This window comes from Drosophila gunungcola, unplaced genomic scaffold (assembly GCF_025200985.1).
Source record: "Drosophila gunungcola strain Sukarami unplaced genomic scaffold, Dgunungcola_SK_2 000001F, whole genome shotgun sequence".
NCBI classification, from domain to species: Eukaryota; Metazoa; Arthropoda; class Insecta; order Diptera; family Drosophilidae; genus Drosophila; species Drosophila gunungcola.
In genome coordinates this window covers 19,205,533-19,223,837 of record NW_026453197.1, presented here as the reverse complement: position 1 = coordinate 19,223,837, position 18,305 = coordinate 19,205,533, and the positions used below count along the sequence as shown (strand labels likewise).

At 33.1% G+C, this 18,305-nt stretch overlaps 1 protein-coding gene across 1 annotated transcript; it reads left to right on the top strand.

The window, feature by feature from the left end:
- Positions 1 to 7,521: 7,521 nt before the first annotated feature.
- Positions 7,522 to 8,290, top strand: LOC128261355 (dynein light chain 1, cytoplasmic). Its single transcript, XM_052995017.1, has 2 exons — positions 7,522 to 7,670; positions 7,730 to 8,290. The coding sequence occupies exon 2, from the start codon at positions 7,768 to 7,770 to the stop codon at positions 8,035 to 8,037; it is 270 nt and encodes an 89-aa protein (XP_052850977.1). The 5' UTR covers positions 7,522 to 7,670; positions 7,730 to 7,767; the 3' UTR covers positions 8,038 to 8,290.
- The last annotated feature ends 10,015 nt before the right edge of the window (positions 8,291 to 18,305 follow it).

Below are 18,305 nucleotides of genomic sequence, written 5' to 3'. Positions count from 1 at the left end.
ATACTTGAATATAATAATTTAAAATACAATAAATAAAGTTTTGTTTAACATTTGTTATGCCTTTAAGTCAATTAAAATAATTTATTTAAAAATTGTTAATACAAAATTAAGTAAAGTACATGTCTTAGCTGGGAACTCGACTTAAACTTGTTTTAATGTCTTTAAATTCCTTGTGAAATAATAACAATTTAATTATATATATTTTTCTTTTGACATAGACCATTAAATCAGGTATTTCAAGGAACATGTCTTAAGTACCATTTATACAATCTTTCTACTTCCGAAACAAATTTACAAATCAATTGTAAATTGCAATCATTTTGCAGTTAAGTGTAATTGACAACAATACCTAATATCGTCCCTTTAAATGCATGCAAATTAACATGATCTAAATAATTAAATATAATTTGATGTGCTTTTCCGGCCGAGACAGACTTTCCACGCATTTTCCCCCGCTCTTCCTCTTTTACATTATTTAGACCTGGCCCAAAGTCCATTAACAAAGCATAACGATGTGTCATGTGGCAAACACACTCACACACACACACACGCGTAACCGCAAATATCGCACTTGGCTTTGCTTCTTTCTCCGCCAGCTTTCTCCTCCCACTTTCTCCCCGGGTCTTTGTTGTTATTCATATTTATGAGTCTACGTGTGTGTGAGTGCCTCCTTAACAAGCCTAACGAACTGCCAAATTACGCTGAAACAGCATTAAAAATTCAAATTTTTTCCCAGCCTGCTCTTTTTTTCTGGTTTTGTGGACCGTCAAAAGCGAAAACGCCAAAAAGTCCTTAATGACATTAAAAAGAAAGCGATTTTCTCGGGGTGTCTGTGGGAGCGTGTAAGAAACCATTTTGTGTTTGTGCAGGAATTTTAGCTTTTTTGAGTTAAAAGAAAGAATAAAGGAATTTTAAGCAGATTTGGCAAGTATTTAAAATCAAAAAAAACTATTATGTCAAAAGAACATATTTTAAATCGGCATTTTTATTAAAGTAAACTTGTTTTATCAACCAAATCAATACAATTCTTTAAGCATTAATGCTTTTATTAAAAACGAATTGTATGCTTATCTAAAGAACTCGTAAAACCTTGTTTAAGTAAATATTTCCCGATTCTGCATACAACAAATTCCAAATAAAAACATGACATTTTAAAAACTATCAAAAGTTTTTTAAAGCTTTTATGTCTAATTCTATTTTTTTCCTGTTTCTGCATACCATAAAAGCCAATCAATTTGATGCATATAACACTTTGAGACCTATAAAAGCTTTGTTAAAGTGCTATTCTTTCTTTTTTATTTATTTCCCGATTGAGCAAACAATTGTGAACCCAGTAAATTCCTCTGGTAACCTATTGAATGCACATATGTGCACATTTACTTTTGGTGGCTTGTTGCTGTGCCACTTGGCAATCGAATGTGTATGTGAATGCCACCAAGAACCAGCAGATGTGGCCAAGAAATGTTAGATATGCCACAAAATATAAAAAAAAAGCGATAGAGGAACAAAAGTTGCTCCAACTTGGGATACGAAAGTTTTTAATCTGCCGCATGCAAAACTTTAATCGAAAAGCTGCCAACACTGAGGAAACTAAGTCAAACTTTTCAAATTGAAATATCAACAAAAAGAAGGAAAGAAAAGTAGAAGGCAGATAAGAAAAATTCGATTCGTATGTTTTGTCGTCACATGCCAATTGCGTGTTTGAAGTGCATGCAGAAATTTAAGCCGAAAACTTTGATCGCCATCCTCTGTGACAGAGACAAATGTGAAAGTTTTGCCAATGCACTCGAAAGTCGAAGGAAAAGCAGTTTGAAAGTATGCACAGGGCATGCAAACAATGGCCTGTGATGGCATTTCTTTTCTATGTTATGGGGCGGTGCATTTTAGGGGCTTGAACTTGCTAACTTTGTTCAGGCAAAGTAATGAAAACAATAAATATTCCTAATGGAAGGCAAATATGTGTCCTGGTTATTGAAATAAATGTGGGTTTCCTTTTTTTATTGGCGCAGTTGGCATACAAAATATTTGTTGCATTTATTTATATCTACATGACACATAGAAAGTGGGTTGCTCACATATTCTTTATACAAAATAAATATTGAAAACCATGGGCAACTGAATAAACACATTTGTGGAACCATCAGATATAGCAAACTAATTAACTAATAAATTGATTTTTAAGCCAATTTATAGAAACAATTTGAAATATAACTAATCTAGAGTAATTTATCTATAGTTTTAAGATATATGACACCCATTTAATCTAGTTTCTAATATTGCAACCAGCATTTTTCCATAAAGGTCATATAATTTTACAGCCATTTTTAGTTAACCAAATATGTGTTTGTACAGCAGCAGGCACACAATTACACTTGTGCACAAAAATGAGTACAAAAAGGAGAGGAATGTGTAAATATGGCAGGCAAAATTAATTTGCTTAATGCAAACATGCCGAATGTGTGCTTTTTGTATGTGCGGTGTGATAAACTTCTGGAGTCGAGAGGAAAACCCCCAAAAACCATGAAGGCAAATAACCTAAAAAATTTTCGCTGACGTTTACGAGTCGGGTGGTGAATGTAAGCCCGTTGCAAACGCACACACAATTGAAATGCAAGTCATGAGCTAACCAAAATGAGCCAAAACCCCTGCAAATCTCCGCTTTCTGTTTCCAAGTTTCCAAGAAATTTCACCTGCTTGGGGATACATCCACCCACAAGCACAGCTTTCACATGCTTTGCTAATATCACTGGGCTAGCTTAGTTCATGTCGGTCCTTTGCCAGCTATATTACTACTCCGCCAACTACTGCCGACTGCAGTTAGTTACCCAGCGGGCGACATTGCCAACAAGAAGCTCATTTTCAAAAGGTTCCGCGTGCATACCCAGCAAACATTTTGAGTCTGTTGAGCTTCAACAGCTAAGAAGTTGTCTAGAACATTCAGAATTTTTCATTAATACTTACCAGAAAGTTGAATTGAATTCTTAAAAGTATGTATTTAAAATCAAGTTATGAACACAATTATGTTGGTCTACGATATGGTATTTTTAGTGTCAATAAATCAACCAAAAATATATTTTATTATTTTATAAATTATTATAATATACAAAATAATTTTATAAAAATAAATATTAATTAAAAATCGTATTTTAAAATAAAACTCACTAATTAATTTATATTACTTCAGAAATGTTTTAGTTATTATTTGTAAATTTTATCGACCTTAAGAATTTATGAAGTATAGATTTAATATAAGCATGATTAAATAGTTTTAAAAAAATTTTGTTGCTTTGTGATGTTATTTAACAATGTGTATGTGTTTTGTTTTATAAAAAAATGGTTAAATAATTATAAAACAATTGCTTGTTTTTGTTATTATTATTAAAACTTAATCATAAAATAACAGTTCCTTCAAAATATTTTATATTATATATGGAATAAATAGTTTTCCGTTTTCCACATTTGTTCGCTGGGTTGCCAGTTGCATGTGCAAGTAGTTTGGAGCAGGACAAGACCGTGCTCATTATGCATAAATTGTCGCTGCGAAACTGCACTGAATTATGACAAAGTTAATGGCATTATAATGCCAAAACGCTGACATCTGCCCGAGCCAAGCGGAGTTGAGCTATTCCCAGATATTTCAAGTTGGCCAAGGGCAAGTGTGCCATAATTCCGTTGCAATGAGAAATGCTTTTAAAGCACAAATTCGTGGCTCCTGTTTCATAGCTGCTGCTGCTGTTGTCGATGACTTGTTGCCCCAAAGGCGGACACACGGAGTGGGCAAGTGACCCTCGTTTGTTGTCCTCTGTGGCTAACACAGGTCACCGATGTCAGCATCGGTCGCACAAGCTCACACATGGTCTCGCAGACTAAGACAAACACCTTGCAGCCCCGGACTCTGAGCTTTTTGCCCATAATCTTTGCTTCTTATCGCGAGACTAAAGTCACAGGACACGGATTTAAGGCTACACCTTAAAGATTTTTTAAACTCTCCTAGAGAACAACACCCAGAAATCATTGGAACTTTGACGTTACTTATACACATGTCTAAAAGTAAGCAACAATATTTTTTAATCTAAAAGTCCCCAACAATAATTGCGAAAGACAAGTTATTTTTTATTGCACACTTTATTTGCTTTATTTTTGCAATGAAAAGTATGCAGAATTGACTACCGGTATATACATTGCTAAAAGATGTGTCTAAAAGTATGCTACAATATATTGTCAGTCCGAATTGCATTTTATGACACCTTTTTCAGAAGTCTAGTGTACATCTTAGTAGATAAAATTGGATCGCATTTTAAAATGTTGTGATCTAAAAATATTTACTATAATAATAAATAAGAACCTTTTTCTTAAATTTCAAACAAAAGTCTTTGTAAGTCGAAAAATACGATTAATAAGTAAGTGTTGATACATTTTTTTTGCGTGTGCAACCACAACAACATTGGTTGTTGTCCTCCTTCGTTTCCATCGACTTGTTACCGCGCTGTGTTTTTCCCTATATTTACCATATAAACGGGGTATACTTCCTGCAAACGCCGCATGCCGCCACCGCAAACTTGCGGCACTGAGCCCTGTTCTCACTTCCGGTTTCCGGTTCGCCCTACGCCATCGCCATCGCCATCGCCTCGGCTAGTTGCCGTTAACTTGTTTTGATTTTTTAATGGATCGCCTGGCGACAGCAAACAAGAGCATTTAAGCTTTTATAACCCTTATCTTAAAGCCACGGACCAAAATTTTAGAGATCTGCACGAAACTCTCGAAATTCCCCTCGAGTTTAATGAAAATTTATATTTTTTTGGAACACTTTGGATGACTTTTGTCAAGTAAGGAAACAACAGAATGGAATCGTGAAGGATACACGGCATTTGACATGGTCTAGGTCTGAGTCTGGGCTTTTGTCATGCAAATTGCTCAACAAGCAAGGCGGGATGTCGACGGTGACGTTGATTGCCCATGAAGAAAAATTAAAAGCAAACAACATAGGGATCAAAAGACTGTTTGTAAATACCCTATATAATATAAAAAATATATAATTATAATATAATATAAAAATAAGTAATATATCTATTTAAGTTTTAATTCATTAAATAAATGTGAGCAGATACTAAAAAAACATTTAGTGGTCTTTTCAACAAAGCATAAATAAATGATATTAATTGTAGGTGCATTTCCAATGTCTTGAAAATAAAAGCTGAACAAATCAAAGCTTCTTTTAAAATATATTTAGCTATTTTTTTATCTAACGAACAAGAGCACATTAATAAAGTTCTATCAAAAGGTGTTCGCCAAACGGCTGTCTCAAATTCAAAGTTTTACAAACAGTTTAATTTTATTGATGCTGATCCGAAATCGTTTCCTAATCCGCTGTTTATACAAATTCCTCGTAAGTAGGGGCTATTCCCAGGATCAAGGAGGGAACTTAAGGCGACGTGGCTTTGGCTTACCTTCCAGCCCATTTCCCCATTAACCATTTTCATGTTGTTCGCATGCAACTTAAGTAAAAAACAAAAGAGCTGCCAACACAGGCAACAAAAGTGGGAAAATGGTGAAAGAAATACAGTTGACGTTAAAGGGAAAGGCACACACAGTGCACAACACGCAGCACAGCACACAACACAAGTCAAGTAAGAAAACTTTTGTTCTTGGCATTGTTTCTGCTGTTTTTGTGGCCATTGTTGTTGCCGTTGCTGTAATTGCCGCCAAGTAGGAGGTGCCCAAGTTCAGAGTCCTGTGCAGAGTCGTCGATTTTAATTACGTATGCAATTTATTTATTACCTCTGCCCGGAAATATTGTGCAATTGCGTGGCTCTTTCTCTTTCTCTTCTCAACGCTCTGCGGATGTGCCACAAAGCCCCAAGAACAGGAAAAAGGGGGCGTGGCAGGGCAGAAAAGATTTAACATGCGGTTATGAAGTAACTTTTCATTTTCACAATTGAGTCCTGTCAGAAAATGCAGTGCTGACACAAAGTGCTTAAAGTCAGATACACCTCTTCTTTGGTATTTATTGAGGTGTGAGCTCTCAAGATATCCAAGTATTTTTAGGAGTACTTCAACAAATTTTCAGAGCTGTGAAAGTAGGACAAAATTATATCTCAGATATATACATATATATAGTCTTCTATTTTATAGTTCGTAATATATAAAATTTATTATACTTTTACAAAATTATCCAATATTTCCTATAACCCCTCAAAGCTTAATAAGCGTTTTTTAATTTCCGCATTTTACTTCTCCAATCAAATTATTTATGATAAATGATTTGCCTAAATGTGCACTATGAGAGCCCAAGCGGAAGTAGCAAAATTCCCGCCCAAGCAAAACTTCCATAAATTAGATTACCAAAGCTTAGAAATATAGTAGTCCTGGCAAAAGAACCGTGACCATAACCATAGCGTGTGTCCAATAAATTAGCGTTTTCATTAGGAATAACAAGTGAAATTTGTTCACAATGTTGTCGTTGTTAGGAGTGAAAAGCACACACACTCTATATATGGTATGTCTCGAACCTATTCCAAATTGGTTGCATTACTTGATTAGTGTCCGCGCAATGCTGTTATTAAAATTCAATCTAAAATTTCCCCTCCCCCCCCTCAAAAGTTGAAGTCTCGTGAGCAGGTTGCATGTCTAATCGAATTTAACAACCTTTTGCAGTGTGGATGTGGAAAGAGCAGTAGCGAGGAAATTAACGAATTTCATATTAAGTGCAAATTCCGGCCTGCAACTCGTGTCATGCGATTCTGATTTGAAGTCGCTCTAAGCTTTTCCTTCCACTCTAATGCCATTTGCATGTTTACTACGTGACCAGAGGCAGGTTGGCATGGAAAATCCCTAGATTCCGGAAAAACTAGAATATATAATCTCAACCTGGCTAGCCAACATGTAAATTAAATGTTTAAGTTGTTTTCAAAGCTTACGTACTAACATAAATTTAGTTATCAACTGAAAATCCAAATATTTTTATAACATATTTCATATTTTAGCTATTAATCCTCCCAACTTTTTCTTATATATCTTCTTTAAAACATTAGGCATATGCAGTGTATAGCAAAAAATAAAAAAAAAAAGATTATGAAAAAAAGAAATTTATAACTAAATTGCTTTCCAATTTGTTTTTTGTGCGATTCAGGTATCTACCAATCATCACACTTAGGCATTTTCATAGTGAACTACATAGCGAAAAATGTATGTAAATCTTGAAAAAGCAGAACATCACTTATAAAATGTATCAAAAAGAAAGAATAATCAAAAATTGCGCCATACTTGCATGTAAAAATCAGCTGTTGTAGTGGTGGCACTAATAAAGTATTGTTTTCCCTTGTTTTATCTAAAATCGTTCGGGGCGAATGATTTTTAATTGCATTTATTTGTTTACAATTATTATATATGCTGCATTTAGCCCTGTAAATAAATGCGCAATGGAATCAGGCTATTAGCAGTTAAAATTTTGACTTGGTTACGTATAACATATATCTGACCAACACTTTTTCTAGTGTTGTGCTACGTTTTTATCTATTTTAGGTGTGCAAACCCTTGAAGCTTGTAGGGTAGCCACAAAATTAGTAAAGAAATAAAGTCAGCTGATTTAGCTGTCAAAGTTCTAAAAGTACAAGTCACTGAAGAAAAAATCGAAAAGCCAGAAGCTAGAGCCGAATTCAGAGAGCACCAGGGTGCGTTGAAAATAAATAAATATTCGTAAAGTAGATAGAAATCTAAGCTTAATCCCCAGATTAACCATCAGGAAAGGTACCGAAAAAAGAACCAAAGATGTCGGATCGCAAGGCAGTTATCAAGAATGCGGACATGAGCGAGGAGATGCAGCAGGATGCTGTGGACTGTGCCACCCAGGCCTTGGAGAAGTACAACATCGAGAAGGACATTGCCGCCTACATCAAGAAGGAGTTCGACAAGAAGTACAATCCCACCTGGCACTGCATCGTCGGCCGCAACTTTGGATCGTATGTGACCCATGAGACGCGCCACTTCATATACTTCTATCTGGGCCAAGTGGCCATTCTGCTCTTCAAGAGCGGCTAAATATCGATTCAGCACTTACACCAACTGGCACACATCGTTGTTATCCGGAGCAAAACGCAGAAGCCACAGCCTTTCAATGGAATATCAACACTTCAATATCTGTTTATGCGCATTTAATTATCCATTTCTTGAACTGTCACATCAACACATGGTAAACTGAAGTTCCCACAAATTATTTTTCGACAAATTCTAAAACATTTTCCCGGGGCGACTTACTTGATCTGATATTAAATTAAATGCTTGTTACTCGAAATTGACTTACTTTATTTAAACAGAGAAGAAACAAACTTGATAGAATGGAAATAGAACATGCAGTTCTAAGTTCATAACTTTTTTTTCACACATCCGATTTCGAAGTTGTACATCCTTAAAGTCTTGTGGCTTAAGCCTCTAAAAATTTGCATTTAAATTTTGTTTTAAAATATTGTTTTTTTTATTGTACCAATAACCTGCAGTTTTAATTTCATAACTTTTCTTGCAAGCATCCGATTTCAAAATGGCATATCTTAAAAGTACTGGGGCTTTAGTCTCTAACACTCTACATTAAAGGATTGGTTTGTAATTTCGGTACGATTTTTTGCCATTTTTATGATGTAACCCCTAACTAAATCTCCGAAAAAGTAGTCTTTGCAGAAAAGTGACCAAAAATCTGCAGTTCTAAATCTATAACTTTTCTCTCACGCATCCAATTTCAAAGTTGTATATCTTAAAAGTCTTGTGGCTTAAGCCTCTTAAAATTTGCATTTAAATTTTGTTTTAAAATATTGTTTTTTTATTTTTTGACATATCTTCCTTATTAAATTTCCAAAAACAATCATTGTAAAAATGGTACCAAAAACCTGCAGTTTTAATTCCATAACTTTTCTTGCAAGCATCCGATTTCAAAATGGCATATCTTTAAAGAACTGGGGCTTTAGTCTCTTAAACTTTGCATTTAAAGATTGGTTTGTAATTTCAGGTCGATTTTTTGCCATTTTTATGATGTATCCCCTTACTAAATCTCCGAAAAAAATCGTCGTTGCGGAAAAGTGACCAAAAATCTGCAGTTCTAAATCCATAACTTTTCTTTTACGATTCCGATTTCAAACTTGTAAATCTTTAAAGTCTCGTGGCTAAAGCCTGTAAAAATTTGCATTTAAATTTTGTTTTAAAATATTGTTTTTTTATTTTTTGACATATCTCCTTAATTAAATTTCCAAAAAAATTATTGTAAAAGTGGTACCAATAACCTGCAGTTTTAATTCCATAACTTTTCTTGCAAGCATCCGATTTCAAAATGGCATATCTTTAAAGAACTGGGGCTTTAGTCTCTAAAACTCTGCGTTTAAGGATTGGTTTGTAATTTCGGGACGACTTTTTGCCATTTTTATGATGTAGCCCCTTACTAAATCTCCGAAAAAATCGTCTTTGCGGAAAAGTGACCAAAATTCTGCAGTTTTAAATCCATAACTTTTCTTTCACGCATTAAATTTCAAAGTTGTATATCTTTAAATTCTTGTGGCTTAAGCCTCTAAAAATTTGCATTTAAATTTTGTTTTAAAATTTTGGGTTTTTTATTTTTTGACATATTTTCTTAATTAATTCCCAAAAAAAATCGTGGTAAAAATGGAACCAAGAACCTGCAGTTTTAATTCCATAACTTTTCTTGCAAACATCCGATTTCGAAATGGCAAATTTTTAAAGTATTGGGACTTCAGTCTCTAAGACTCTGCGTTTAAGGATTGGTTTGTAATTTCGGTTCGATTTTTTGCCATTTTTATGATGTAACCCCTTACTAAATCTCCGAAAAAATCGTCTTTGCGGAAAAGTGACCAAAAATCTGCAGTTCTAAATCCATAACTTTTTTCTCACGCATCCAATTTCAAAGTTGTATATCTTTAAAGTCTTGTGGCTTAAGCCTCTAAAAATTTGCATTTAAATTTTGTTTTAAAATATTGTTTTTTTATTTTTTGACATATCTTCTTAATTAAATTTCCAAAAAAAATCATTGTAAAAATGGTACCAATAACCTGCAGTTTTATTTCCATAACTTTTCTTGCAAGCATCCGATTTCAAAATGGCATATCTTTAAAGAACTGGGGCTTTAGTCTCTTAAACTTTGCATTTAAAGATTGGTTTGTAATTTCGGGTCGATTTTTTTGCCATTTTTATGATGTATCCCCTTACTAAATCTCCGAAAAAATCGTCGTTGCGGAAAAGTGACCAAAAATCTGCAGTTCTAAATCCATAACTTTTCTTTTACGATTCCGATTTCAAACTTGTAAATCTTTAAAGTCTCGTGGCTAAAGCCTGTAAAAATTTGCATTTAAATTTTGTTTTAAAATATTGTTTTTTTATTTTTGACATATCTCCTTAATTAAATTTCCAAAAAAATCATTGTAAAAGTGGTACCAATAACCTGCAGTTTTAGTTCCATAACTTTTCTTGCAAGCATCCGATTTCAAAATGGCATATCTTTAAAGAACTGGGGCTTTAGTCTCTTAAACTTTGCATTTAAAGATTGGTTTGTACTTTCAGGTCGATTTTTTGCCATTTTTATGATGTATCCCCTTACTAAATCTCCGAAAAAATCGTCGTTTCGGAAAAGTGACCAAAAATCTGCAGTTCTAAATCCATAACTTTTCTTTTACGATTCCGATTTCAAAGTTGTAAATTTTTAAAGTCTCGTGGCTTAAGCCTGTAAAAATTTGCATTTAAATTTTGTTTTAAAATATTGTTTTTTTATTTTTTGACATATCTCCTTAATTAAATTTCCAAAAAAATCATTGTAAAAGTGGTACCAATAACCTGCAGTTTTAATTCCATAACTTTTCTTGCAAGCATCCGATTTCAAAATGGCATATCTTTAAAGAACTGGGGCTTTAGTCTCTAAAACTCTGCATTTAAGGATTGGTTTGTAATTTCGGGACGATTTTTTGCCATTTTTATGATGTAGCCCCTTACTAAATCTCCGAAAAAATCGTCTTTGCGGAAAAGTGACCAAAATTCTGCAGTTTTAAATCCATAACTTTTCTTTCACGCATTAAATTTCAAAGTTGTATATCTTTAAATTCTTGTGGCTTAAGCCTCTAAAAATTTGCATTTAAATTTTGTTTTAAAATTTTGGGTTTTTTATTTTTTGACATATTTTCTTAATTAATTCCCAAAAAAAATCGTGGTAAAAATGGAACCAAGAACCTGCAGTTTTAATTCCATAACTTTTCTTGCAAACATCCGATTTCGAAATGGCAAATTTTTAAAGTATTGGGACTTCAGTCTCTAAGACTCTGCGTTTAAGGATTGGTTTGTAATTTCGGTTCGATTTTTTGCCATTTTTATGATGTAACCCCTTACTAAATCTCCGAAAAAATCGTCTTTGCGGAAAAGTGACCAAAAATCTGCAGTTCTAAATCCATAACTTTTTTCTCACGCATCCAATTTCAAAGTTGTATATCTTTAAAGTCTTGTGGCTTAAGCCTCTAAAAATTTGCATTTAAATTTTGTTTTAAAATATTGTTTTTTTATTTTTTGACATATCTTCTTAATTAAATTTCCAAAAAAAATCATTGTAAAAATGGTACCAATAACCTGCAGTTTTATTTCCATAACTTTTCTTGCAAGCATCCGATTTCAAAATGGCATATCTTTAAAGAACTGGGGCTTTAGTCTCTTAAACTTTGCATTTAAAGATTGGTTTGTAATTTCGGGTCGATTTTTTTGCCATTTTTATGATGTATCCCCTTACTAAATCTCCGAAAAAATCGTCGTTGCGGAAAAGTGACCAAAAATCTGCAGTTCTAAATCCATAACTTTTCTTTTACGATTCCGATTTCAAACTTGTAAATCTTTAAAGTCTCGTGGCTAAAGCCTGTAAAAATTTGCATTTAAATTTTGTTTTAAAATATTGTTTTTTTATTTTTTGACATATCTCCTTAATTAAATTTCCAAAAAAATCATTGTAAAAGTGGTACCAATAACCTGCAGTTTTAGTTCCATAACTTTTCTTGCAAGCATCCGATTTCAAAATGGCATATCTTTAAAGAACTGGGGCTTTAGTCTCTTAAACTTTGCATTTAAAGATTGGTTTGTACTTTCAGGTCGATTTTTTGCCATTTTTATGATGTATCCCCTTACTAAATCTCCGAAAAAATCGTCGTTTCGGAAAAGTGACCAAAAATCTGCAGTTCTAAATCCATAACTTTTCTTTTACGATTCCGATTTCAAAGTTGTAAATTTTTAAAGTCTCGTGGCTTAAGCCTGTAAAAATTTGCATTTAAATTTTGTTTTAAAATATTGTTTTTTTATTTTTTGACATATCTCCTTAATTAAATTTCCAAAAAAATCATTGTAAAAGTGGTACCAATAACCTGCAGTTTTAATTCCATAACTTTTCTTGCAAGCATCCGATTTCAAAATGGCATATCTTTAAAGAACTGGGGCTTTAGTCTCTAAAACTCTGCATTTAAGGATTGGTTTGTAATTTCGGGACGATTTTTTGCCATTTTTATGATGTAGCCCCTTACTAAATCTCCGAAAAAATCGTCTTTGCGGAAAAGTGACCAAAATTCTGCAGTTTTAAATCCATAACTTTTCTTTCACGCATTAAATTTCAAAGTTGTATATCTTTAAATTCTTGTGGCTTAAGCCTCTAAAAATTTGCATTTAAATTTTGTTTTAAAATTTTGGGTTTTTTATTTTTTGACATATTTTCTTAATTAATTCCCAAAAAAAATCGTGGTAAAAATGGAACCAAGAACCTGCAGTTTTAATTCCATAACTTTTCTTGCAAACATCCGATTTCGAAATGGCATATTTTTAAAGTATTGGGACTTCAGTCTCTAAAACTCTGCGTTTAAGGATTGGTTTGTAATTTCGGTATGATTTTTTGCCATTTTTATGATGTAACCCCTTACTAAATCTCCGAAAAAATCGTCTTTGCGGAAAAGTGACCAAAAATCTGCAGTTCTAAATCCATAACTTTTCTCTCACGCATCCAATTTCAAAGTTGTATATCTTTAAATTCTTGTGGCTTAAGCCTCTAAAAATTTGCATTTAAATTTTGTTTTAAAATTTTGGGTTTTTTATTTTTTGACATATTTTCTTAATTAATTCCCAAAAAAAATCGTGGTAAAAATGGAACCAAGAACCTGCAGTTTTAATTCCATAACTTTTCTTGCAAACATCCGATTTAGAAATGGCATATTTTTAAAGTATTGGGACTTCAGTCTCTAAAACTCTGCGTTTAAGGATTGGTTTGTAATTTCGGTATGATTTTTTGCCATTTTTATGATGTAGCCCCTTACTAAATCTCCGAAAAAATCGTCTTTGCGGAAAAGTGACCAAAATTCTGCAGTTTTAAATCCATAACTTTTCTTTCACGCATTAAATTTCAAAGTTGTATATCTTTAAAGTCTTGTGGCTTAAGCCCCTAAAAATTTGCATTTAAATTTTGTTTTAAAATTTTGGGTTTTTTATTTTTTGACATATCTTCTTAATTAATTTCCGGAAAAAAATCGTGGTAAAAATGGAACCAAGAACCTGCAGTTTTAATTCCATAACTTTTCTTGCAAACATCAGATTTCGAAATGGCATATCTTTAAAGAACTGGGGCTTTAGTCTCTAAAACTCTGCATTTAAGGATTGGTTTGTAGTTTCGGGACGATTTTTTGCCATTTTTATGATGTAGCCTCTTACTAAATCTCCGAAAAAATCGTCTTTGCGGAAAAGTGACCAAAATTCTGCAGTTTTAAATCCATAACTTTTCTTTCACGCATCCGATTTCAAAGTTGTATATCTTTAAAGTCTTGTGGCTTAAGCCTCTAAAAATTTGCATTTAAATTTTGTTTTAAAATTTTGGGTTTTTTATTTTTTGACATATCTTCTTAATTAATTTCCGGAAAAAAATCGTGGTAAAAATGGAACCAAGAACCTGCAGTTTTAATTCCATAACTTTTCTTGCAAACATCCGATTTCGAAATGGCATATTTTTAAAGTATTGGGACTTCAGTCTCTAAAACTCTGCGTTTAAGGATTGGTTTGTAATTTCGGTATGATTTTTTGCCATTTTTATGATGTAACCCCTTACTAAATCTCCGAAAAAATCGTCTTTGCGGAAAAGTGACCAAAAATCTGCAGTTCTAAATCCATAACTTTTCTCTCACGCATCCAATTTCAAAGTTGTATATCTTTAAAGTCTTGTGGCTTAAGCCTCTAAAAATTTGCATTTAAATTTTGTTTTAAAATATTGTTTTTTTTATTTTTTGACATATCTTCTTAATTAAATTTCCAAAAAAAAATCATTGTAAAAATGGTACCAATAACCTGCAGTTTTATTTCCATAACTTTTCTTGCAAGCATCCGATTTCAAAATGGCATATCTTTAAAGAACTGGGGCTTTAGTCTCTTAAACTTTGCATTTAAAGATTGGTTTGTACTTTCAGGTCGATTTTTTGCCATTTTTATGATGTATCCCCTTACTAAATCTCCGAAAAAATCGTCGTTTCGGAAAAGTGACCAAAAATCTGCAGTTCTAAATCCATAACTTTTCTTTTACGATTCCGATTTCAAAGTTGTAAATTTTTAAAGTCTCGTGGCTTAAGCCTGTAAAAATTTGCATTTAAATTTTGTTTTAAAATATTGTTTTTTTATTTTTTGACATATCTTCTTAATTAAATTTCCAAAAAAAAATCATTGTAAAAATGGTACCAATAACCTGCAGTTTTATTTCCATAACTTTTCTTGCAAGCATCCGATTTCAAAATGGCATATCTTTAAAGAACTGGGGCTTTAGTCTCTAAAACTCTGCATTTAAGGATTGGTTTGTAATTTCGGGACGATTTTTTGCCATTTTTATGATGTAGCCCCTTACTAAATCTCCGAAAAAATCGTCGTTGCGGAAAAGTGACCAAAATTTTGCAGTTCTAAGTCCATAACTCTTCTTTCAGGCATCAATTTCTAAAAATCTGGGTTAAAAAATTATATTATAATTTCGACTATATTTTTTATCATTTACAAAATTTTTAAGCCATTTGGCTTGCTGGAAAAGTAATTAAAACCCTGCAGTTTTAAGTCCATAAATTTTCTTTCAAACTTGCGATTACAAAATGGTATATCTGTAAAGTCTTGGGATCAAGTCTTATGAGCTCTGCGTTTAAAAATTGTTTTGTAATTTTGAGCTGTAATTTTTTTATGTAAGCCCGTTCTACTTTGTCAATAAATGGCTTTGCAGAAAAGTGACCTACAATCCGAGTTGGAAAAGTCATATCTCTAAAACCTTTAGACATCGGTATTATTTAATAATAATAATATTTCTATAAAGCATATTATGTTAAATGTGAAAGCACGAACTTTTATCCCACATTTCAGCTTGCGTATTCTGTGATGATTCAGCAGGACCCGGACACATCAGATAATACTTTTTGGGGCAAAGTGCGGGGATTTTCGGGCTGCTGCTGATGATGCAGCTTCACCTCACCTGGCTGTGGGCAAATAAAAATTGCTTAATTAAGTTAATTAAAATATTGTCGCTGTCCGTTGTGCTTCCATTTCCATGTGCTGATGTGCTGGCGGCGGCGGCATTTATGCGTTTTTATTATCACTGCGATTGGCCATTTTCGGACAGGACATCGTCGGGGTAATTATGCCAGCTCACGTCCAGGGCCGCAATAATAATCATAAAAATAATATTAATAAAGTTCGCAACGGGTGCGAATATATTTTGCGAAATACTTTAACACTTGACCGCCGGCAGGCGCAACACATGAAAATGTTTTTTTTTTGGGTTTTCCTGGTTTTCGAGTGGTTTGAGCCGCTTTCACAGTTTGACGACTTTTGGCCTTGTCCCCTCGATTTTCCGCAAGCTGGCTCCCATTTCTGTTTTTTTCGAACTCCTGCATCCGTATTTCGATGGGAATTGGTCGGTCAGACAGATTCTCATGCATATTTCATGGCTTGCTTAAATACGGCAAAGGATACCAAATTTAATGCCACACTTTAAGGCCAAAGCGAGTCGTAAAAACTTAAGTGCCTCGCAATCAGTTTTACGCTCTTTCAGACATAGCCTTTATTAATTTTTTTACCTCTTGTGTAATACAAACATTTTTATTTATTTTTTATGCATTTTCATATTACAAATAAAGATGCAACATATATACTTGAGCTTCTTTAAATATAACTGCCCACATCGTTACTTACTTCATATTTGAAGTGAAGTTTCAACTCTGCCCAGCAGCTTCTCTGATTTCTTTCGGCATCGCTGCTTTTACTGGGCTGAATGAGTAATGGTTTTTACTACTCCGAGATGAGTTGAGTCTGCGCATTAGAAAAAAGAGACTAACTGGGAATTTTGAACCAGCGAGAAGGTAGATGGCGCCAGCGAGAAGTTTTGTGGATTTTCAACTTAGCAAATTGTTTTGAACAAGAGTTTTTGAAATTAGCATCCTAATAAATATTTATTTTTATAATTTTAGGCATTATGGGCTTAAATACATAAAAAATACGTCAAAGCTTAAGTAACAAATACGGCTTAAAAATTCGGAATAATACTGAAGCATACTAATCATCGTAGCAGTATTAAAAGATTTTTGAAGAATAATAATAATGATTTTTGAACTAAGGTTTTATGGGTTGCTTGTAAAATAAAAGTTAACATATATTTTAAAATTTAATAATAATATAAAAAAAAATTTAATATATTTTTTTTGGCTTCATTTAAAATTAAAGTAAACATTTTTTTAAAGTTTTTCTGTTTGTTATCTATAAAATGTATACTAAGTAAGATTAAATTTAAAACAATTAATTTTTTATATTATAGAGTGTTACAAGTTAAAGTATATAAAAAAACAAATATAAATAAAAAGTATATTAAGGCCAAAAATTCATTGTCTAATTATTTTGAAGCCACAATATTTTTAATTTATTAATAGTTTTCACCTCAACTATAATTTTTTAATTAACATTAAAACAAAAAATGGTTCTTTTCGATCTGCATTTATTTATGACTCGCATGAAAACCACCGAAGATGATAAAAAAAATCTGCTGGCACATTTAGTTCTTGCAAACTCATGGCTTTGTTTTGTTTCCCACATAATTCCAATTTAATCTCGCATAGTCCCGTTCCCACTATACAGCCAACATCAAGTGACTGCAAATGAGCAAAACTCTTGACCTTTTTTGAGCCCCGAGTGGAAAAAATGAACAAAACTTTTATAAATTACTGTCAGTAGCAGTGACCTCAATATAAAATTGCACAACATAACTTGAACACACACCAATGCACACAGACAGTGGAACAATTGCGAGTGTAATAGATACGGGTGTAATTGCATTTTACTTGAATGCCAAAGCTAGAAAAACCAAAACCAAAACCAAACCAAACCGAACCGACCACAGAAACATACGCACATGGATATGTAAACTTTTTGTGACCTCAGCAGCTATAATTATGGCCATTTTTTGTTGCTTTCAAGGCACACGTATGTACATATAGCTTACTATATATGAGCCAGAAAAAGGGGTCAGCCCAAAGTCAGCATTAGTTTTATCACAACACGTAATACAGAGGAGCTAACTCTCGACAATGACAAAAAATCTTAATGAAACACAAACAATACGGAATGTGGGGGCATGTGGGTGCTGTATAAAACTCAGCACACAGCCAACAAACAATAAAAACCGCACTGCATAAAAAGTCACAACAATTTTTCATTAAGCAAAAAATAAATGTTCCAAATCTGTACCAAAAATTAAATGGAAAAATTACTTTTGTCCTTCGCTGCAAAGTTGTTTTACTCTGTAATATGCTGTGAGCATACTCGTATAAAAGAAAGTCATCATTACTTTTCAGTTTTTGTGGGGTATTTAACTCAACCTCTTAAAAAATAAACTATATATTTGTTTTCACCACTTTTAAGGGTACATTAAATTTAATTCAATCTCAATTCAAGTCATGCAATTTTAAGGTAATCTAAAAACACATATAAATGTTGCAAGTTTATACTAAACAATTTTATTGTTTAACAACCATCCATACATGAAAATGGCGTAGGCGTGGTCAGTGAATTTCCATAAACCCATTTCTCTGGATAATCGTCCACATAAACAAAAATAATCGCATAACTGGTAAAAAAAAAAAAAGCGAAAAAGACGAAGATATGGGATTTTCCTCTGCGAAATGGCGGAAGTTGCATGCTTCTTCACAGTTTTTGCTCCTTTTTTAGGGGTAGTGTGATGAATGAGTCTACAAGGAGCCACAAGGACACATGCAAAAGTCACCCACTTGGGGAGTCGA

Coding starts and splice junctions, on each gene's coding strand:
- LOC128261355 (XM_052995017.1), top strand. CDS start 7,768: ATGTCGGATCGCAAGGCAGTTATCAAGAATGCGGACATGAGCGAGGAG.